Raw genomic sequence first — 24,284 nt, 5'->3', positions numbered from 1 at the left:
TATGACTATGTGTGCATTAAGTCACACAGAAAGACTTGAAAATCTCTTGACAGCCTTGTGACACTGCTCTTTTGGCCTCTGAGCATTTGTCAGCTGGTGTCTAATGAGTGTGTGGTTTCTGCCTCACCTCTGAGAGCATGATGCAGGCCTATAGAAAGAGGAGGCCATGTGACTAAGCTGAGGCCACACAGCAGTTTAACACAAGGCCAACTATCAGCTGACTTAAAGGCTCTGTGTGTGTGTGTGTGTGTGTGTGTGTGTGTGTGTGTGTGTGTGTGTGTGTGTGGTGACAGCTCTTATTTTAAAAGGGACAGCTCACCCCCAGTACCTTCATAATTAACTAGAAAGACAATACAGTGTATTCTATCAGCTGCCTGCTGATGGAGTTAAAGGGACCGTTCACTGCCAAACCAAATGACGTATTTTTTGAGCATTAGCCTCTCGTTAATGAGTAGATGCACACTTCCTTCTGAGCAGCAAAAAGTTGGCATTTGAACAACTCGACAGCAGTGTCCTTTTTCAGAAATCATGACCCCGTTACTCATGATAATCCACAGAAGGTTTCATGTAGGAACTATTTTATCTCAACTAAACTACATCTGCTGACCGAATCATTGCGCAGAAGGAAGTGTGCATCTACTTATGGACGAGAGGCTTGTGGCAGCTCAAGATGTAAACATTATTGGCATCCTCCTCGGCTGAGCTGTAATGTTAGTTAACTAAGTGGTGCTGGGCGAGCTGGCAGAAGATCCACACTTCCTTCTGCATGGTGATACAGTTGGCGGGTGTAGTTTTGTAGAGAGAAAATTGCCCCTACATGAAACTGCTCACAACTCCACACTGATCTCTGGGAAGAGACATTACTGGTAGGTTTTTCAAACGTCTATCTTTGGCGATTTGAGCACCACAAGCTGAGTGCTATCTAGTTCCATGATTTTGGAGAGAAGTCAGACATCTCTACAGTCAATATCTCCGAGACTCTGCAACTCCACCAAAACAATCTAGACTGATAAACAGCACAACAGGTAAGAGTTAAAGAAATAAATTGTTTTTGATTTTGGCGCTAACTGTCCCTTTAAATCCAGCATTAGGCAGTTGAAAGGTAGTGTAAATAGTTCAGGGAACTGTTGGAATACACTAGATTGCCCTTCTAGTTAATTAGGAAGCTACTGTAAATAGGACAAGTGCAATATGAGCGCACACATCCCACTGTGTGTCCAAAATGGCCTCCAGTGTGCACTGAGCTGGTTAATAATGCAGGCTGAGGACTGCAAGCAATCAGCTTAACACAGTGCTGCCACGGGGACGCTCATATTGATCAGCAAAGGCCACAATACAGACTGGAAAACCTATTTCTACAAAAGGAGAGTGTGAGTGTGCATGCGTGAGTGTTAGTGATGCAGGCCTTGTTATTAATGTGTCTTTGTGGTGCTGTCTGGTGTACAAGAGCCTGGGGGACAAATAAAGGTAAATGAATCAGGTTTAGGAGGGCAGGGAGTCACGGAACAAAAGTAACAGGAGAGACATAAAAAGACATAGCCACCATAAACTATTGAAATTATTATTATAACCTTCACAATTTATCATATCATACGGATGACTGTTGGTGTTTTCACAAAATATTTAAACAGAGATTTTTGATAAATATTTTTCAGTAAAATGTGACTTTCATGACTAAGTGGCTGAGGGAAAATAGTAGAACAGCTAGAACAGTCTGGTAAGTTCAGAACATTTATTATTTAATCATCACTGAGACCTAAGTATTTAATTTTGTTCTTATGTATTGCAAGGCTGGAATGACAATAAAGAGTCTCATATAAAAATATCTATGTAATATTGATATATTTTTCCTAGCCCTATTTACAGGATTGATAAAAATTGCCATAAATAAAAAAATCAGTAACAAGAATTTCACATTTAAACAGGTATTAGTCCATTCTGATAGATATTTGGGACTGAAAAAAATTGTAGGGTTAACACTTGACTCTGTCAAAGGGTAAAAATAATACTTAAAGCACCACCTCAAAGGTGAATAATGAACACAATATTTTGTACTTGTACAAAAATCTAAATTTAAATACAGTTCTGGTTTTATGGGAAGGTTTGTGGTGAGTATTCTATCTATCTTATGGGCAGATATGACAGTCCTAAATTGAGTTTCTTATCCAACTTCTGTCGAGAAAGCAAAAATGAGAGCAAATAAAATAGCTGAAAACTTCAAAAAAAAAAGAAAGTGTGGAGAATTTTGCTTCAAAGGGGGGAGTAAACACTGAGCAGCAGCTGTCAGTATCCACTTTTCCTATCTTGCAAAGAATAAAGAAAGGCCGTGCCAGAAAAAGGTGGCCACATTTCAAAGTGACAGCAGGGTATCGTCTTTTTCCACACACAGTGGAGAGAGCGGTTTATGTGCAAATAAGAGGACCTGAGTGATGTCAAAGAGGTGGGAGATTATGGGAAAGCCTGACAGTAAAAGGAAAGCAGTTCAGGAGACAGAAGCAAATGAGGGCAATGATGGAGAAAGAGTGAGGCAGGAACCTCCACCGCTGGAAACGGAGGTGATTCATGGGTAAGACTGCAATCTGCAGTGGGATGAGAGTAGAGCCTTACACAGAGGGTGAGTCACCATTCTCATGTGTGTGCGCTTTCCCCTACTCTTCTTCTTCTTTACAGTCCATATCCTCACTTTCATATGCTCTGATTCCATCTATCAGTCCCTAAATTCCCTAGAAACTTCTTGAACTAGTGACTTTTTGTGAACTTTTTGTGACTTTTGAAGCCTGAGCAATTTGGCCTAATTTCTTTCAAAAACGTGAAAAAAGGCAAAGAGAAACTTAGAAAGAAATGACCCAAAAATTAACAAGAAATTTGTGAAAAAATACAATTTAAAAAAATCAAAGGGAATTACCTGAAAATTAGCAAAAAAAAAAAAAAAAGGAAAAAAAGGGTAAATCTGTGTTTTCACAGTCATATAGTAAGGGGAGCTGTTGTGGATGTTGTGACCAAAAACAGGTCAAGAAGAGGATCCTGCTGGAAACCGGAAGGGGAAGAGGTAAATTGGCAACTTTATCGCTATATTCAGCATCGCTATATTCTGAGCGACTTTATTTTTTTGTCAAAAATGTAATTTTCTCAGCTTTCGATCTGAAAATGATGAAAATGCACAAATTACAATGTTGATTAAAAAAAGGAATGAAAAAGGCTGAAATATTATTTTTTTTAATGTGTTATTTCGTCTGTGCTTTACTTTTAAAAATATATTCAAAGAACAAAATATTCTGGGGGTCTTGAAAGATGAATGAATATGATCAAAAATGCTGGCGGTGGCTGGCAACTTAAAAATAATACTCCGGTGGGGAAAGCGTTAAAGCCATCTGGTAGTGCACTACAACTCGTTTCCTCCACTGGAAGGGCGCCCTGGAGGGCTCTACATCGTCTTTTACCTACCATGGGGGATCCATGCTAGTTAATTAATTTGCAGATGCAACCAAACTTTTCAATAGATGTCAGTTTCTGGAGGGCCAAAGTGTGCCCTGCAACAGACTTGGTAAGGTCCCCCCCCTCCCCCCACAAGCTACTTAGAAGATTAAGGAGTCAGCAGCCGACAAAGGTATAAAAAGTCTTTTAAAAAAAGTTTTTCAATAATTGTAAATCACTGCGACCACGAAGAGGGCCTTGAGCAGCAAAATATTAGGCTGATTGGTGCAGTAGTTTGTGAGATTAGCTGCAGGCAGACATTCAAACACAGAGGTAATGAATAGGTAACATGCCTTTACTGCTGCTTGCTTTATTAACGACAGTGTGTACCCGCGGGAACAGCTGCAGGTCGATAAAAAAGGTTATCCAGAGCTTTGCACCATGAGAGTAGATGGAGACTGCAGAGAGAGAGGGAGGGAGAGGAAGACGAGAGGGAGGCAGACTGCGTGGGAAGGAGGGAAGGAGCAATTTGGCATCTGTCCAGCAGCAATGCAGGTGATCCCGACAAGGTGAAACAAAAGACGGGATGTGTGTGAAGCTTCACAGAGGTGTGTGTGTGGAAGGGAAGATGTGTGTGAATGTGATATGAATAGGAATACAGTGCAAATCGCGAAACTAGAAGTGTTTAAGTATTTGAAATATGTGAGGGGGAGAAACTACCTAAAATGATAAGCTACAACAGTAACAAATAGACTTATGGTGCTGAAAAGTTTGTCAGAATTCACACGGTGTCCTTGCAGAGACACAAAAATTTTAAAGTTTTTTTTTTTTTTTTTTTACATATGAGGTAGCACTACCTAAGACCTGTGCAGACATTCATGTACAAAATCAGTGGAATTCCTCCAGTAATTGTAATTTAGAAGCGGACAGATAAACAGTGTCACACATGTTATATATTCACAATAATGGTAAAACAGTCCTATCTCCTCACTCTTAGGGTGGAACTTTAATCTGTGCATGGCGAAGTAGCTTTTAGCTGCTGGAATAGCAACTGTATCCCATGATAACCTGCCGCCAGGGCAACCGGCTTTGTAACACTGGCTTTCAGTTGTTCTCCGATTTCCTGGTAGCAGTGACTGGCTAGCTGGCAGACATACTGGCTGCTAATGGCTGTTGTGTTTTTACAGACACCAGGAAGCAGCACTCTGAAGATGACGTCAACTTCTTTTCTGTACCGATTTAAAATTTCTCTGAATGTAGCATCACACCATGTGGCCTTGAGAAGTCTTACACAATTATACTGAAGTAGTGCTTGGGTAAGTGTATGTTGTTATGTTACGCAAGTTCCTTCTATGTGCAAAAAGGCACAAAGTGAAGTGTTACAAATTCTGGTCAAACTGTGCTCCTGTGTGGCTTTGGATTGGTACCTTTTTGCATCCTGTCCTCATGAAAACACCACTGGCCACAGCAGGGTGCTTAGCCTGGTTTCACGGCATGCCAAACACACAGCTTTTGACTGCTCGAGGCAGTCCCGAACTCATTTCCAAAACAAATCGAGCACAGAACAATGTATGAATGAGTCAGATGGCTCCTGCGGTTGGCTGCAGGTATGTGTGTTTGTTTAGCAGCTATTGCAGGACAGGTTACGGGTTCACCAAACACAGCTGTCATTCGATTTCAGCATGTTCTTCACACCGATTTCTTTTTGCAGGTAATTACATTAAAAATTCTTTTTTAAACCAGTATTTTAAAATAGTAAAAGTGAATTATACAGGGTGCTTGACTAATGCTTTCTTCGCCCAAATTTGTGCATATATGCATGTTTTTTGAAATGAAGGAAAGCCCACTAAAACAGGCTCCCTTTGCATTGTCAGCAGACAAATATACCTTTTTTGGGTTTTTTTTCCCTCTCATGTGTCATGATCAGTGTCACAAACATGCCCGAAAACAAGGTTAGTAAAAAGTAGAAAGCAGCATGGAGGACAGTGAAAAAATGTCAGTGGTTACTTCTTTTTTATATCAGTCTTTGATACTCGGTGCTGACTAATTTGGAAAGATGTTCAAGTGCCGTTTGGACTGGAGCAAATGAAATTAATGACTGAGACAACAAAGAGCCTGTTTACACCTGGTCTTAACTTGTGTCTTGGTCAATCAGATCATTTTGCTTCATTTGACAAATTGACCCAATTATCACCAAAATGCATATAGTGTAGACTGTGTGAGTGCTTTAGTCACACACTGTGATCATATCAGGTTATTCATAGTAACAGGAGACTGCAAATGACACCGATTTTTGAATGAATGAGTCACTTGTATGTAGTTTTTTTTTGGCAGACAGCATCTAACACACCAACAGCTGAGCTACAGTTACCACAGGGGAGCTGTGGAGGAGCACAAGTCTGTTAGTGAGGCTGTAATGATCTGGCATTGTTGTTGAGACAAAATGAGAAAAATGTACAATATCCAGACAGGCAGATGGAACCATGAGCCAAGGCACCCAACACACAGATACAATCCAACACTTTTTCATCCAAGCATTTTTTACTGGAAAGAAAAAGTCCCACTGATGAGCGCTAACTGCATCAATGAAATCCCCTGACATGCTGCAAAAAGCCAAATTTAAAAAAGATGGCACACTGCTGCACGTGCTTTTGTTGTACCAAGTTGAAGGCTTTCCGTCGAGTTACATGCAGTGAAGAGGGGTCAGCTCCAGAGTGGACATTAGTCCACCAACACATCCAGGCAACCCACAGTTCATCTTTCTAGAGACATCCACAAGCACCACGAAGCGCAGAGCTACGACAAGCTGAAAGAGGCTATTATGTGAAACCCGAGCCATCATCCTCCTCTGCTGCGTCTCTTTCACGCTCCAACTACCAATGCCCTCTGATTCTGCCAGACAAGGAGAGAGACAGTGGGTCATCGAGCTCACCCACTTGTCCTCCCAATGCTCACTCACCATGAACGCTGCGGTTCCTTACAGACAGCCAGTCCTCCGGTAGGGGTTCGTTTCCAAAACCTTAGCCTAGCGTCATTGCTGCTCCTGGGGGGCTCACTCCTGGCAACAAGACACCCAGGAGCAAGGAGACGAGGAGGAGGAGATCAAAAAGGAGGGCAGAGGGACAGTCAGGCTGCCAACGGAGGGACACACCCCGCATTGGAAATGATGCAGCAGCAGCATGATACCCCTCTATTTTCCTCCCCCTCTCTCTCTCCCTCTCTCTGAGCGGTGACGCTACAGCGAGCGGCTCCGCATCAGGTCTATCGCTGCTGCTGTGCGTGTGTGTGTCAGCAAATCAGCACCGCCGTGTGTGATTAGTCACCATCGCTGCACTGAGAGGAGCTCTGCGCTCTGCTGTGCCCTGGCAGCCTTTCTAATCAATCCCAGAGTAACAGTTCAGGTTTCAGACACTCAGCCTTCTGCTCTCTTAATCCAGTCAGGATTTAACAAGCAGCTGAAGACAAAGAGCTGATACAAGTTACACACCTTGTGCTCTGGGAGAATTTCTCTCGCTACACAGTGCACGGATGAGATGATTGCCAAACAACACAGCATCAGACTTGTGGGAGATGTTCAGCTTTTAAAAGAAAGTCATATTTTATGTGTTACTGCTCAGTAATCTAGGGTAAACAGTTAACGTTTTTTTTTTATAGTTCTGGATTACAAACAAAACTGAAACTGTGGACAGAATCTCATCAGTTGTCAACACACTGAATTTTACTGTGAAACATTTGCAGGACCGTATTGTTGAGGATACAGGGGCTTGCATGGCTTCACAAACTTAAATACAGTAGTAAACAGCAGGCAGCTCTGCGCCGCAACAACAAATGCTGCCGATGTGAACACACACTTCTCACGCATGCAGTGTGGACCGGGTGTAACCTGGGCACGTGATGCTCACTGCATGCAAAACATGGCCTCAATACAGCCTCTCCAGTATGAAGTTAATAGAAAGATGAGGGTCCATATTTTTGACAGTATTTAAAATCACACCGTCAGGATTTCTAAATACCCTGGTATACCGTGACACCACCTGAGCCTATATCTAAATCTGATGTTATGATGAGATTTGACTACGACATGCTCTTATTCAAACTTATACTACAACATGTTGATCAGATTTCTTTGCTCCTTTTTCATCATCATCATCATCATCATCATCATCATCATCATCATCATCATCATATTCATATATGTCTAGAAGGGGTTTGAATGACTTTAAATTACAATTAAAACCACTGCTGGCAATACGATCATATTTCAATCCCGCTGCATTCCCAAATCTTGATAACTCAGACATGCCTGGGCTGCCTCACAACGCGATTTAGAGGCTCAGCAGGTGACAGAACAATAACTTTCTGCAGCAGGCAGCAATTCACTGAGGCTAGACATTTTACCGAGGCCTCCAGATACACTCAAGTCCCCAGACTGAAGTGGTGTAAATTAGACTGTAAAACCTGATTCACAGTGACGCTCTCAAAGGAGAAACATCACTGGTGGAAAAAAGCTCACGTTGTGTGTCGCAGCAGCTGAACAATAACCTTGGCAAATAAAGCATGTTACAAACACTGACACACACACAGAGTGTACTGACCTCGCCTTTGAACAGCAGCGTCAGAGGCAAGACAAAAGCTTGAAAGCCTAGCCTTGTTAACTGATTCCTTAGGTTCAATATACGGTTACAAGCACAAAGGAGATGGACCTCAGATATGAAGCACGTGTGGGTGTGTGCACGAGTGTTCACAGCAGCACTTGTGGAGGAGACAGGGGGTTTAATTTCTAAACAGTAAAACAAGAAAGTCAACATAGCGAGCTATTTAAAGTCAATGTGTGACATCTTAAAGGGCTGATATGTAGACTGTGGGAAGTGCGCATTAACTTACAGACAGGTTTTTACAGCACAAAGAGCACAGAGGAGAGTGCGTCTTCCCCGCTGTCACTCACACGGTAAATGGTGGCACAATAACAGGCTCCTTCAGGCTCTAATTACAAGCTGCCGTCTTGTTCTTTGGTTTATTTTACCAGTAAGGAGATGTTGTGCTCTTTAATTGGCCCTGAGACGCTTCCCTGTCTGCTTTCTGAATGGCAGTGGGAAATTATAAAAGGGCTCATTCACCAGCTGGTTATCCATAAAAGTGCTCTCAAAGACCTTGACATTTTGAATCTCAGCTTGCTGAAGCACGACATTACACGCATGTTGCATGTTACTGCCACACGAGGCTCAGAGTCTGGCACAGAAAAAGTTGTTTAAACAAAAGCCATCAGTGGTTAGAAGTCTATTTTAACTTATACAATGAACATACAGGAATGTTTTTATTGCATTCTGGCTGTTTTGTGTTGTATGTCAAGTAATCATGTATTCTATCGACTATGCATGCAAAAGATTTAGCTTAGAATAATACTTCCTTTTGCTCCTTTTTTTTTATTTTAAAGTGCTACTTTACAGTAGCTACCATAGCTACAAGCTTTTTTTTAATTGGAAATTTTAGTCAAGCTACAGCTACATGACATTTTTGTTGAAATAAGAAGCTAACCACAAGGCGCTAGTCAGAAAAACAGCTAACTACAATTTTTTACAAAAAAAAAAAAAAAATCTATTGTTAAGGAACTTAATAACAAATGGCTCAGAAATGTAAGCAGTGACTTACAAGATTTTAAAAATGTCTACATGATTTTTTTTTTTTAAATGCATGTTTTTTAAAATGGCTCCATGAAAATAGCTTCATGCCTTTGTAAAACACTGCATGTTTAAAAAACAAAAAAAAAAACAAAAAAAAAACCCACATAAAAATAGCTAAAAGACTCAGAAAAAAACACATTTCAGAAAGAAAATACGTAAAACAGCTCAATGAATTTGAAAAAAAAAATGTTTTTGAAAGTGGCTGTGTGAAAATAGCCGAATGACTCTGAAATTAACATATCTTTTAACATGGCTACACGAAAATACTAAATCACTATTACAGCTACATGTTTTTTTAAAAGGCTACATTAAACATGATTTTTGAAAATATGGCTCCTGAGGCTACTGGGAAATGCAGTCAAACTAGTAGCATTACTATGTAGCATCACTAACACTATGTGGATAGTGTTAGTGAACTGCTAATCACTACATGTAGCATTATTACCCTAATATAATTCACCTAATAAAGTCTTTATTATAAAGTAGGTCAAGTATTTCTTTAAAAATCCACAGTGTTTGAACGAACATGCATCGATGTTCTTTTTTGTCACGTTTCTAAGAACCACAGAGTGGTTATTTGCTTTCCAACATGCGGTGTTCTAAAAATAGCTTAAGAACCTAAATGTCACTGATGGGGAGTGTTGCTGCTCGGGGCATTGTGCTCGTTGTGTTCACCACTGACAGTTTACTCGGTTACACTATGTTCCTGATATTTGAAAGTCCTGGTCCTCAGAGTCATTACATAACGGAGTCTTAGCCATCAGTCTGTATGTTATCGTGAGTCATAATGTTGGTATACAGTCCTACTTATTGGTCTTTATTGTCCCATAGTACAGTGATAAGCTCAGCTGAAAGGTATTATTGCATCAAAACGTGCATGCTCATCCACTTGACCTTTGAACAGCTGCTCTGCAGCACACGCTGCTGCAGCACCGATTCAATGGAGTTTTAAAACGAATGTTCAATCACAATAAACATAAATAATGTCTATCTAATGTATTTAATATATGGGGGTTTAACACCTCAGACATTCATTTTGATATTTTCTAGCATTGAAATGAGTACCAATAAAAATAAGTAATAATAATTTAATTTTTTTTTTTTTTTAAAATGGCCAAACAAGCCTAAAATGTTGAATTACGATGGATAGCAAACATGGTAAAATTCTTAAAATACAACTGCATTATGCAAAAGCAGTCCATTTAACTTAAAGCCGGCATTACAGAGCTAATGCTGCTGCTGTTAATGATGCTGTCCTTTAGTTTCAACAAAGTGCAGGTGGTTTAAATGTGCGTTCATATGACACGTGGAGGGCTAGTTTTAACTCTAGTACAATGTAATTAGGTATAATATCGAACTTAAAGTTTATATATGAGGAAGATCATTTAAGGTAAAATTCCTTCCTGTATCTTGATAGATCTGACAGTTTTCATTTGTATCACAGTCAAGGGGGATCAGCTCCCCCTCTATCAACTCAGGAAATCCATCTTGTCTGTAATAGGCTCCATCTGAATACACAGAAAGTCAAACAAATGGTCTGTGAGCGTATTGTTGGTTCATGTGACCAATATGTACTCTAGGAAAGACCATGAAACGCAGCTGAGCAGAGCTTCACCTGTTGCCATGTAAACAACACTACACCGGATGTTAAAGGGAGCAGTATCTGGCTGATTTTAAAGCCAGTGGATATACTTACTGCTTTAGTGAGAAAACATAAACATTGTTATTCCCAGTTTTAGTTTAGCTGCAGACAGTTTATCTGCGGCAGCCCATCATGATTAAAACATCTGACGCCGCATATTTATTATATATTTTTGGAGCTGGACTGTTCATTGAGATTGCTGTAGGAACATATATATATATACACCTATCCATTTCTCATTGCACCAAATTCTCGGAGCACAGAGCAACTCTGGGCACAGATGGAGCAGCAGAAAATCGCAGTGTATTAAGGTCACTGAAGCGTGCATAAACCTGTAATTTATAATGATTACGTCTTTGTATTCATTTATAGCATGTACAATGCTGTGACCCCAAAAATAAAGATTCTACCTTTTGTATTCTCTTCGGGTCCTTGATGGGGCCCTCCCGTGGTGGGACTTTCCCAAACAGCTTCCACCCAGGATCCCTCTGCTCCACTGGCCGACTGTCCTTCACCCTCCGTGCAAAAAGGCTCCTGAGAGACGAATGGAGAGGGGAGTTAGATTGGAGGACAAACATATTAGGTCATTATGACGCAAGAGCAAGATGTCGAACTCAAGCTACGGTTGAACTCTTCACTGGGTCACTGTTGGAGCCCCCAGAGCTGCATAAAATGTGTGTCTGTGTCCTTCCTTAAGCTCCCTACCGAGATAAGCTCACAAAAAGGATCTGTGGATTTAAGAGCTACAGCTAAAGGCCACCCAGAGAGCATTTTAACAACCTAAATGACATCATGTGAGCTGGCAGGCTGGTCACGGTCACAGGACTCATAAAACTAGAAGCCATTACTCAGCAGCATTTGGAGACACCAGCATGCTACATGGAGCAAACTGTAAACCTCTAGCTGCTAAAAATGTGATCATCTTTAATTTTTCCTTTGAAGAATATGATAAATTCACTTCAAATACCCACTAAACTGAAAAATCACCTGAGTGCTCACATAGAAGGGAGAGCAATCTGCAGGCCGTGTTTAGCCTCCATCCACGTGGTGTTTAAAGACCACATGCAAAGCTGCTGAAAAGCCTTCCTCTTTTCCAGCAGCGCTTAATGTGTCCTTTAGCCAGCTACTCCTTTCATTTATCTATCAGTGCGGTGTCGTCACAGAGCTGTAAGCGAGGGCTTTAATTAAAAGTCTGAATAGAGCAGAACTGTGAATAAAAGGCATGAGGAGAGGGGTCAAATGAGCAGCCTTTTCTAGCGAGGCCATGTGACATAACAGAGTAAAAGGGAGTAACATTAAAGAGTTCATATCCTGTTGTTTGTCTGGGTTGAATTTCATTGAGAGGTAATTTACCTTGGCAACTGCCTTATCAAACGAATTCCACCCATATATATTCAACAATAATACGGCTTTCTGCTGAACAAGTTGTGTTGACACCACTACGCCGTAACCCAGTGGAGCCTGGGTTTAATGACTGGTTGGTTAATAACTTTGTATATTTCAGTGAAACATATCATTTTAATTCTAACAAAGACATGCCATGGATGCTGCACCTGATGACATGTACAGCAGGTGTACTTTCCCGCCAGTCATTGCTGTTCTCAGGTCATTTTTGTTTTGATTTTTTTTTTCCTATCTAAAAAGACAGTTGCATCATGACAAAAACCTGGCATTTAAAGGGTTAAGATTTCTGAAAATTAATGAATATTTGATATTTATGATTAGGACTGATGATGGTTAAAAAAAGATAATATTGTATAATATTTTTTACAGTCTGCTTTTGAAAAGCGCACTTTGTGTGCAGAGTGATATGAATGTGAGTAATATGAAAGCAGAAAGCCAAATGTGTTATGGCAAACGTTGCGACATAAGCGTCTATAACAAATGTATGTCATAGGTCACCATTATCAGGAGTATGAAAATCTAGCTGTATGAATGTAAGTTACTGACCAAGACAAGCTGATTAAGCGATGGGTCTGCTCCAGTGTGACTAATCAAAGTCAAATGTCCTCACCAACTGTTCACAGCCAGTAATGGTGACTTATGAAACCAATTACAAACACACATTAACCATATTTCCCTTTAGTTTATCTGTAACATCTAGTTTCAAATCTAGATTTTTGTTTCACCACAGCTCTGCATATTCACGGCGAATGAGTGTGTGGTTGCGTGAGCCAGCACGGCACCTTTAATATTGTTTACGTTACTGTGATAACACCTCGATCTTGCTTTGGCACGTTTCACGCCACATTTTTTCCACTCTGCAAACTGACGCTTTAATACACAAAGATCAAGCAAGCAAAGTGGAAGGCCTGTCCTCACTGTTTGGGTGACTCAAGGCTTTGATGAAGAAGCTGAATAGCAACGCAGATATTAAAGGCCAGCACATTTAAGCTATGTTACAGATTGTCAGCAACACGCAGAGATGGCGTCCTATCAGTGACATTTAGGCTTATCTTATTCAGCTATTTTCACAACCGCATACTGGAAACATAGGGCTGAAAACAAGCAACCAGCAGCTTTGTAACATTTTTTCCTTTCTTGGAAAGATAACAGAAACATACTGGAAGATGTGAGGCATTAGATACTTGTAGAGCAACATTTTACACACGTGCTTAGAGCTGCTACGGGAAGTGTCATCTGAATACGGGAATATCTGCTGTAATCAAAGTAACTCAACTCCACCCTAAGAAAAAAATATAAAGGAAGGAAACATCAGGTTTCAGTTAAAAAACAATGGAAAAATGATTGAAAATGTGATCTATAAAGAGGATGATAATAGAAAAAGGTTGACCTACAAAAAAAAAGGTATGAACTGAACTCAAGTTCCACTTACTAGCTTGTATTCAACTCCACTTCACATCCTTCGTCAGCGTTTTAACATCATAACAAATGCTGTTGTTGTCATGTTGTAATGTGACCAAAGTTTGACACCAGGTCATGTGATGACAACTGAGCCATATCCATAACAGAGCAAATGCCATCTGCTGAAGAAGACCTGGTTAAAAGTTCCAGAAAAAGCTGGAACCTTGTGCAAAGACTACTTTTTTGACCATTTACAAGGTTTACAACAGACTTTCAAGCTCAACCAGTAAATTATTCATGCACTGTGCAATAAAAAATGTAAACATTTTTGCACATAAAACATGTATGGGTTAATTTTGGACGAATCCAAAAATATCAGCAAAGCGGGGCTTAGTTTAGGTTGAAAAAATTCACTGTCAGCGGGCTTTGAGTATGGGCAATCGAGAACTTGAATCACTTTAAAACAATGTCGCATAGACCGAAGTACAGAGGCTACCTTTATAAAGCAAAGCCAACTTTAAGTTTCAACACTCACATGAGGTTTTCCGCAAAGATGCAAAGACTACTTTTCTGACCATTTCCAAGGTTGATGATGAACCTTCAAGCTCAACCAGTGATTTTTTTTGTAAACTATGCAATGAAAATGTACACATTTTTCAACATGTAACATGAATATACTACTTTTTGATTTGATTTTTACCCAAAATTATCAGCAAAGTGAAGCCCAGCTAAGGAGAAAAAAGTTAAGTGTCACAAGGCTTTGAACGATGGGTATTTGTGAACTTGAGTAACCTCGTGAACAACCATAAAACAATGCTGCATGAATCAAAGTGTGGAGGCTACCTTTAACAAGTCTCAACACTCACACACAGTTTTCTGCAAAGATGCAAAGTCTACTCCTCTGACCATTTCCATTTCAAGGTCGATGAGGAACTTTCAAGCTCAACCAGTGAATGTTCGTGAACAGTGCAATAAAAATGTACAATTTTTTTGACATATAACATGAAAATACTACTTTTCAATTTCATTTTTACCAAAAAATATCAGCAAAGCGGTACTTAGCTGAGGTGCAAAGACACCAAGCTACGAAATATGGGCAGTAATGAACTTGAATAACTCAAAGTGTAGAGGTTACCTTTACCAAGTAAAGCTAACCTACGTCTCAACACTCACACACACATTTCTGCACAGTATATCACAACATCACGTTTCCAGCTCTCGTGTACACCAAACAAATGTTCACAGAGCAGCGGCATGATTTGCATTCAGTCCGGGCCAAGTATGCTTCAACGTGACAGCTGAATGGCTGCAGCCATGGTCGAGTGCTCAAGTGGAACGGCTAGAAAATGGCAGAGGTGCTTGTTTTATGTTGAGTTGGAGCCGAGGCTTTGCACTGCACTGGTTTGTGGTCAAGTCTCCCGAGAATTTTAGGATTTCGCAACAATTGTGTTCATTCATGCTGTTTGCAAAGAAAGCATTAAGGTGTCCTGGTGGTTCTTATACTTCAACTGGCAGCGAGGACACCTGGTATGGAAATACCAAACAAGTTAGCACAAGAAGAGGAAACATACGCTGAGGATTTTGAGAGAAGACATCAGTGAGGACGTGGAGCTGCTCCAGGCTGTTCTTTATAACAGCTAGTTAGAACTCACTAAAACTCTGAACCAATGTGCATTTAATCCAGCAGAAAATAGTCAATCTAGCCCGAATGCAACATTATTTAACTTTTTCAAAAATGAAAACAAAAAACAGGCTACTGTGGTAAAAAAAAAATGGCAACCATAAAACTCTAATTTTTCAAATCTGCTGGTGTCCTACCTGTCAATGAAGAGAAGAAGTGATGGGGTTGCCATCCTGCTCTGTCAAAACACCAAGTCAAAATTCTCCCCCAAAAAAACCCAGAGAAGCAGGCACCAGGAGGCTGAGCGCTTAAAGTAAAGAGTTAAAAAAGAGAGCAAAGCCTGAGGCTGTCCTTCAGTTAAGATTCAGACTCAAACCTTCCATAGTTTGAGGACAAAACGTCCCACACAGCTTCTATGTTGAGGCAGAGTGAGATTGTGGAAGAACAGGCACTGAGAGGCCTGAGTTCACAAATGGGAGGGGAGGACTGGGTGTGAAGAGAAGGAGTCTGAAGGGCACCGAGGAAATGAGTAACTACTCTGTGTGAGGAAGGAGAGATAACAGAGAGAGATATCAGGACAGAGTGCTAAAAGGAGGTAATCCTTTTTAAACACATGCTGTTTCTGTGTTTTTATGTGATAAAAAAAAATACAGTAAAAACTAGAAAAATGCACTCAGATCACCGGGCAACGTGGTTCCCTGCTCCCTTACAGTAAAGATGGCAGTGATAGGTCAGGTATGCAACTAATCTGCAGATGCCCCGGTTAAAAAAAAAGACAAAAAAATCAATCTTTGTTTATGTCAGTTTTTGTGCCATGAAAAAAGACCAAAATGTGGCCAACAACAGATTTCAAACTTTCTTGTATATGGCCAAGACGATTTCCAGAAATGCCTTTTGCTGTGTGATTTTGTTTGATAACTTGTGGCCTCGACAGGTTGATTAAGAAAAGTGAGGAGTCAGCAGTCAGTGACAGTATAAACAGGCAATAAAACTGCTTTTTCAACAACTGTGAATCACTTCCAAAAAATGTCATAAATGTGCATACAACACATTTGGCTGATTGGTCCAGTAGTTTGCGAGATTTTCTGCGGACAGATAAACACAAAGCAGGACACCGGGCGGATTTAAAAATCACAACACGTGTACAATTTGTTTAAAAAAATAAGACTGACAGTGGAGCATGCTCTGTGTACTTAAGCACTGCAATAGTCAGCATGCTCACAATGATAATGCTTTTAGCTGCTATAATATTCATCAGAAACCAAAACACTGAACATAGTCAAACTTTGATCCGCTTGTGGCGCTAAAAGAAAAGTCACCAAAGTTATTAGTATTCATGCTAAAACGATTGGTCAATGCTACTTGGATTATAAACGGAAACCAAAATGCTTCAAATACCAAAATCTTGTCCCTTTGCCTACAGATTCTACATTCATATGTAGATGTCTCTTTACAGAGACTGTGGATCTATGCACCAAAATTTTTCAAGACAATTCATCCAATCATTGTTGAGATAAATCAGTCTGGAAGCGTTATAACCAGCTAACATACCGGCAGTGCCACCTATCATGGACAGACTGGCTGTCATTATCAGTCCTGATATCCTATCCAGTGCATCTCCTAAAGAAAATGTAATTTTACTGCATGTTATCAAATATTACACTGGCATGTTACATAAGTTTTTTTTTAATAACAGTTCATTACCCAGTTCTGTAGTGTTGTAATTACAGGCTGCAGGCACACTGTTAGTCTCACAACCTTGAAAAAAAAAAAACAACCTTGAATCTGATCCAATCACACACACACACACACATGCACACACTTTTCATAAAACCACACAGCAGGTGTCAGGTTACAGCTGCTTTTAACAGCAACCTGGCACAAATGTAAAAATAATAAAAGTTTGACGAGGTGCTGCAAAATCCCCTTCCCTGTTCATTCAAGGAAATCTCTGGGCCCTCGACAGAAAGTGGAATGTGGCGGAGCGGTGAGAGGAGATGAAAGACGTGCATGATTATTTCTTTAATAGTCGCATGTGATAAAAGGCCAATGAGTGCAAAGCCAATTTTAAAACCTTTTCAAGGAACTCCAAACTAACTTCTCTGATCCGTCATTAATCAACAGCCAGAGCAAATGCCCATCTACTGTATGTAAATTTACACTATAAGAGAAGATTTTCTGGAGGAACAGAGAGTGTTAATGAAGGATCTTGTGGCAACCTGCAAATCATTTTGTTTTTGTTTGATCACTTTTAAAAGGTTGACTTTTGACCCGGCTGCTCTGCTCTACTCTGATTGCTTTTCATGTGCTCACAGTTTCTTTCAAACGTCTCTCGGGCTATTTAATTGTCTTTCTGACTTATACTTAACGCTGTTTTGACTTGAAGCACTCTCAACGTAGCTTGATTTCCTCTTTCATTTTTCTTCTTGTGTATTTGAAAAAGCCTCTCTTGTCTGTGACCTCTGGAAAAAAAATTCTTCATAATAAGATAAAGGATTGCTGATGATGAATTTTTCAAGTGCAGAGTGCATCAAGTCTGCTCAGATACAACTTACTTTAATTATTCAATTAACATAATAGTTGCAGACTTATTAATAAATCAACTAATAGTTTCAGCTCTACTAAATACTTTATAGAAACATAAACTCTAATAGTGACAAATCAAAGCATGGTTATGCGTAGACTCCTTCATTATTTGTGTGTGTGTGTGTGTGTGTGTGTGTGTGTAAATACTAAGTTTATGGACAAAACTCTTCAGTGGTTCAGTAGAGGGATATGGGGAATATGTTTAAGGTAATAAACATGCACCTGTATCAGAGGAGGAACAGCACACTCTCCAATCACACTCACACAACTAGGAAGTAACACTTTTCATGCAACAGCATGACGGTATCCTCTTTACAAAACACAGCAAGAGCGTTGTCCTCTAGAATGATGCAGCATATGAACCAATCAGTAACTTCTATCAAAGACTGTGATGATGCATGCTTTTCTTGCAACTCAGTCCTCAGCCAACATGACAGTGGGATTTGATGTGTTGGGACATGATGGGCGATCGCATAAGGCTAAATTGCAAAAGAATAAATTGGCTTGATTTCGTCAACCCGCGTTATATTGCTGTGTTCACCTTCTTATCAATAGCCAGTTCACTAAACGGCAGCAGGAGTCTGCAGATTGGTGTTTTAAAAGAGGGTCACATTGTTGGTGAACATGCAAGAGTTTGGGTGGGGTGAGGATTGTCTTTGCCAAGCAAGGTTTGTAAAGCGACTTTAAGCGATGCCCACTTCTCCAAGACTACAATAACTGCTTCAGCAAAGAGTCTGATGAGAGGAAGCACACAGAGGAGAATTATCTCACAGAGGCTGTGTACAAAAGGCCTTTCTCACACGAGACATTTTGACTTGACTTAGTAGGGAAAGCACAGGTGTCACTGATAACACTAACAAGGGCTCCAGTGACAGTGAGCAAGCACGCAGGATACAAGGATCAAATAATCAAAGCAGGTAAACGGCATTCAGACGTCTCTGATTTCATTATACACCTGTGTCAAAACAAGAAAGGCCTGTACTTATTTTTCTTTTTATGCCCACTCATAGCACCAAAACATCGAGTCTAATCTGTGCTTTTTCTCCTCTTTTATCCAGATGATGGAATGTGCAGATCGACAAAAGACATTAAACAAATGCTAACATGGGATATACATTATAAACGTGTCATATTTCTTGCTTTAAAAAAACTTTTTTTGCTTTATCTGAAAGTATGGGCATTATTTATTTGAAACTTTAAAATGTGTTTTCCATATTACCCACACCTTGTTAAAATTAGTAAACACTTCACTTTTACTGCTAAAAATTTACCATGTGAAAGCAATATACACAAACATTTAATAAATTGGATTTATAGCACACTATAAAAAGGTAACTGCAAGGAGATGAGATTTTAAGATTTTTAAGAAAGAAACGTATACAATACATTTATGAACATAGGTGATGTAGACTGATACATGGAATGATAATTTTGCTATGTTTTATAGATATATGTTGTGCAGTTTCGGCCTTTTGTATTACTTTTTTTCCCATGTACTTCATTGAATTGTTGACGGCTAATTGTTTTGTCACCGTGACTTTTAGACGGTTGACCACACCTGCCATCATTGAGCCTGCCAGCCTACTGGTGCGCATTATGTCGAAATGTAGGTGTGGTTTCAACATTTTCAAAGTTTTGACCTGATGAAGATGCAAGTAGGATCAAAACATCATCATGATTAAACTTTTGTGGCATGGGGTGAGTGTGCAGTTACTTTTTTGTCATGTACGCAGATTTTTTTTGGCCCTGCATCTACGTGATGAGTACATTGCCTCATTACTCACCTTCAGTAAACTCCTGCAGTTTGTGAAGCCAAGAGAATGAATGAAACGGTGCATTTCTGTTTTGACTCAAGCGTCTAAATACTCCTTTTAAAACAGGAACATACCTGTTGAATAAACTTGCCAGAGGTCCCAGTTTCTTCTGCCTGCCGTCCTCTTCCTGCGTCTTGACCCCGGACCCCGGATGCGGTCGGACGGGACTCCATAAGTCTCTGGGGTTTCCCGGTGACGATGACAGCGTCACGTCTGAGAAATGAGCGGTGCTGCTGTCGTCCGTCTCCAAGGTGACAATGGCGCTGGAGTCCGAGGTGACGGTGAAATCCAGGATGTCTTCATTGGAGACGGACAGCTCGGTGCTCATGCTTGACACGCTGCACACGGAGATGTCATCGCTGCGGTTCAAAGCTCCGCCCCCGAGACCCATCCCCGTGGTGGCGGATAACCTGAGGCCGGGGCTGAAGAGGCGGATGGAGTCGTAGCCGCTGCGAGGGAAGGTGGAGGATTTTCGGATGCCGTCAGAAGGATCATCGTCCAGAGTTAGAGTAGCAGGAGAGTGGTCGGTGGAGTCCGGGATGAGGCCGCCGTCGCTTGGGCGTTTGTGGAGGATCGGCTCTGGAGGGTTGATCTCCAGAGTTGGGATACCTGAGTCCTGGGAGGTCAAACTGTGGCAGTCCTGGTTCAGGTCTGAGTAGCTTTTCTGGGGGCTGCAGTAGTAGATGGGGGTCGAGGAACAGGTTGGCTTGTAACTGGAAAGAACGGGCTCGCTGCTCGGGGTCATGCTGGGCTCGTGGCAGTGGTGGTTGGTGTGATCGTGGAGGTCAGAGGCGGTCGGGTCTGTCACTACACAGCCGTTCTCCACGACGGCCTCTCCAGACACACCTTCAAAGACAACATTTGATGAGTGTTTTAAACATTTTTACAACAGTTTTCTTCTTACTGACCAGTATTTTATTCACTTAAAGAAGTAAGATTTATAACTGTGAAAGCTCAACTTAACCCTTTAAAAACCTGGAGTGACATCACATTTCAGTGCTGCTTTCTATTACAAGTATTATTTAGACATTTTATAAACTACTAGGGGTTGACGGATTATTGTCCTGGCCGATTATCAGGGCCGATATTTGGCATTTTGCACATAATCTGCATCAGCATTTTATTTGAATGATTGCCGATAAAAATAAAATTAATCAACTGAGCCAACACCAGGTTAGGCAGTCTGGAATACATGCATGGTAGGAACTTTTAATTTTAAAACCTCAGGAAGATATTGTTATATATTTTTTAAAACTCAAATTTTTACTGCACATTAAAAAATTACGTTAAAATTTTAGTTTTGATTAAACATTTGCTCAAGGCAGTTTTGTGTTGGAGTTTGTCATATTCCAAAATTCAACAGAAATATTTAAACTTTTATGTCAAGTGCATATCGGTTCTAAATATCGGTTATCAGCCTCATTAACTACTAACAATCGGTATCGGCCCTGCAAAACCTGCAAAAAGATATGAAATATAATACTGCTAAAGGTTTCCTCTGATTAAACAGGGTGTGGGAGACTTGAGGTGAAAACTAATCCCACAGTAACCAGGCTGTAACTGGAGTCTGTTCTGTAATGTGAACAGGGCCCCAGTGGAGACACATCAGACTTTAACACCAGCTGGGAAGCTAAAGCTTGTGTGTCAGGCTCTCAGGCTGCGTTCACTGAGCTCCTTACTCTCATGCACACAGACATTTTCACCCTTCCTGTGTCACGCTTTAAATTTCATGAATTATCACGTTTCATTTGACAGAATCCATGTTGTAGTGGAGGTACTCTATGTTTCATCAAAAAAACAGTCTGTGCTAGTTGGCTATAAAGGCCTTGAACACACATAAGTCTATAAAGAGGTAAATAGGAAGGCAAAATAAACACACTTTTGAAGTGCCTAATGGTTTACACACAAAGCCAGATTCTTAGCCCGGCTCTAAACCCTGACCTGCAGGTTGTCATGTGAGACTGGTAGACTTTGTCCCAAAACACAGCAACAGGTTGGTCCTGTGCCACTGTGGAAATGATCTACAACAAGGCGTCACTAACAAAAAAAAAAAAAAGTCAGAATATGTACAAACCGATAAATGCTGCTCAAAAACATGTTTGAAATGCATTTTGTCTAAATAAAAAATGCTATTTCGCTCATCAGGTTTTAACCACAAAGCGTTCGCAGCGAACTGAAAGGCCACACCAACGCAGACATGCAAGCTCTTGTTTTTAAACGTCGTGATTAAGGCTGTTATTGTCAACTGAACTGAAACACCCATTTGAGTACACACACACACACACAAAAAAAAAATCTTGTTCTGTGATAACAGTATCACTTTCAACTCAGGTTAAAATGGTATCCAAAATTCGGAAATGTGGGCAAATGCTTGAGTGGTTTTCAATGAAAGTGGTTCCCTGTTTGGGCGTTTACACAATACACATTTCTACGTGTCACTTCTTCAGCTAAAGATTGGAATGCACGGTGCAATGCACATAATACAGAGCACATGACACGGGAAATGACCCCTGGATTTCCTGCCTATTTAAATATAAATTTGGCTGATTCATTTTAAACATATGAAACATTTTATTTCATGACATTTCTATTGTTCAGAACCACTTCAGTTTTCCAAATACATCTAGTGGGGAGGATGAGCGATGAACACGTCCTGGCTGACAACAGTCAAATTTTATCTGAGCAAAGCGGCTTGATATTTATGCAGAAATAAAGACTGGCTGTAATATTTAACAAAAGGTTAACTGACTGGGTTTATTAACTGTGGAGGTTATGTGTTTAAATTTCAGCTTCAAACAAGCATGTTAAGAATCAAAGTATATTAGGAACTGTTTGTTATTTTTTGCTTTATTTTAACTTTAAACTGTCTGTATTTTGTATTTCTTTTACCAAGAAAGAAAAACATGCTTGCTTTCTTATAAAATAGCCAAAATTACACCGTTTATCACGGAAAAAACGAGGCTTTTTTTCAACTCCGGGATTTCATTTTCAACTTTAACAATATTAAAGTGTTTAAAATCTAACAACTAGGACCTAATTTATGGGGGAGGAAGGGTCATGAATTCTCCCTAAATGTACAAGGAAAAATGTCAATAGCTTCAAATAGGGCCAAAAGATATGACACAAAAAAAAGTCACACCCCAGCCACCCGCCTCATTTGATAAATAAAGAACAGGCCCTTATTAGTGTGGTTAAAATTGTGTCTCATAAAGAGGCCTTTGGTATATTATATGCATGCCGAATTAAACACTGGCTTTAAATTGTTTCCAAAATGGTACGTATCGTGGTTTATCAACTCTATAAACGTACAATATCGAGTTGTAGTTTATTAAATGTGAAGGTAAAATATTAAAATGTTATCTCAGCATGTGCCACGTGATACTTTAAATGTATGCCGAATTACATACCGTTTTCCGTCCGAATTAATGACTGTCTTCCAAACATGTTAAAGCGTCATAGTATAGTAGGTGTGTGGTTAAAAAGTTATAAATTCATCTCATAAAGTAGCATTTGGTGTAAAACAATGTACGCCGAATTAAACACTGGCTTTTAATAATGTCCAAAATGCTCCGTTTCAGGGTTTATCAACTGTGTAAATGCACAATATTCGAGGTTGTTTATAATTCAAATCATTTTAAATTGAGTTTGGCGTGACCGGTGATGTTACTATAGAGAACAGCATACAGAACCAGGGCAGAGTTCATGTACTCTGAGTACTAACAGTGATAGATACATATGAGGGCTGACAGCACGTTATGGGAACCTACCACAGCGGCTGTCTCTCCGGTCCTGGGCACCGTGGCTCGTGTTCGCCATGTTGCCGGTTGATGCTACAGGTGGGTGGCAGGTAGCCGCCGGCTGGAGCGGTCCATGATGATGCTGACGCTGCTGCTGCACCACCCCTCAGCTCCCTGCCTCCTCAGCACAGCTGAGAGTACACAAACAGCACCGGGGTGAGGACATGTGTCGCTACAAACACAAAAATCCCCCCCCCCCCGGGAAGCAGAACGGAGGCTGGTAAACATAAACTCCACGTCTAACCGGACTTGCTCGCCAAGTACACTTGCTGCTGACGCCAACTCAATGATTTCACCAGCGCTTCCTCAAGTGCAGAAACATCAAGTTAAAAGGCGAGAGACATTTTTTATTTCTCTCACGGCATCACCACGGGAGAGAAAACACTTCTCCGGTGTTACACGAGCGAGTACATTTCACAAGTTTATCCGGTATCGTTAACAATTCATACCTGTTTTGACGCTTCCGCCGCCATTTTAAAACAAACTTGAAGTGAGAGTGCGGTGTAATCGAGTCAAGAATGTTCACCGTCGATAGATTCACCTGTCTGCTACTGAAGGCATTAATAATCGACCGCGCAACCTGAGCACGACCATCCAAACGCTCGTATCGGTTCACTAGATTTTTTTTAAAATGTGCTAAAACTCTTGTTAGAGTCAATATTAAAGCATTGTAAATTTATGATATTGGGTGTTTCCTTTTTCAGGAGTCAAAATAAAGTTTTGTGTATAGATATTAGCAAAAGTCTTGCTAAATGTCTTTTATTGGACAGTAAAATTGACATATGAATGAAACCATGGGTGATTTATGAATGGGGCCCTGGGTGCAAATATTGGAAAGGGCCCCACCACCTCGACTACGTAGGAGCAAAACACAGATTTTGTGGCATTTTTGCACCTCTGTATTCTTTGTGCATCTTTTTCTGT

The 24,284-nt window shown here is 40.4% G+C and overlaps 1 protein-coding gene across 2 annotated transcripts in view; it reads right to left on the bottom strand.

The window, feature by feature from the left end:
- tbc1d14 (TBC1 domain family, member 14) overlaps positions 1-23,929 on the bottom strand; it is a 42,606-nt gene extending 18,677 nt beyond the window's left edge. Inside the window, exons 1-4 of one of the 2 annotated variants that reach the window (XM_042512439.2) lie at positions 23,810-23,929; positions 23,331-23,491; positions 19,638-20,409; positions 11,148-11,271 (exon numbers count right to left, since the gene is read on the bottom strand). In XM_042512439.2, the coding sequence (XP_042368373.2) occupies positions 11,148-11,271; positions 19,638-20,409; positions 23,331-23,379 (945 nt within the window). In that variant the 5' untranslated portion in view covers positions 23,380-23,491; positions 23,810-23,929. The other variant, XM_042512438.2, reaches the window with a different exon arrangement.
- Between the last annotated feature and the right edge of the window lie 355 nt (positions 23,930-24,284).

Source organism: Plectropomus leopardus, chromosome 23, assembly GCF_026936395.1.
Source record: "Plectropomus leopardus strain MGB_pleo_1.0 chromosome 23, ASM2693639v1, whole genome shotgun sequence".
Lineage (NCBI taxonomy): Eukaryota > Metazoa > Chordata > Actinopteri > Perciformes > Serranidae > Plectropomus > Plectropomus leopardus.
Note: the sequence above shows the minus strand (reverse complement) of the source record. Positions and strands in the feature narration are given on the sequence as shown.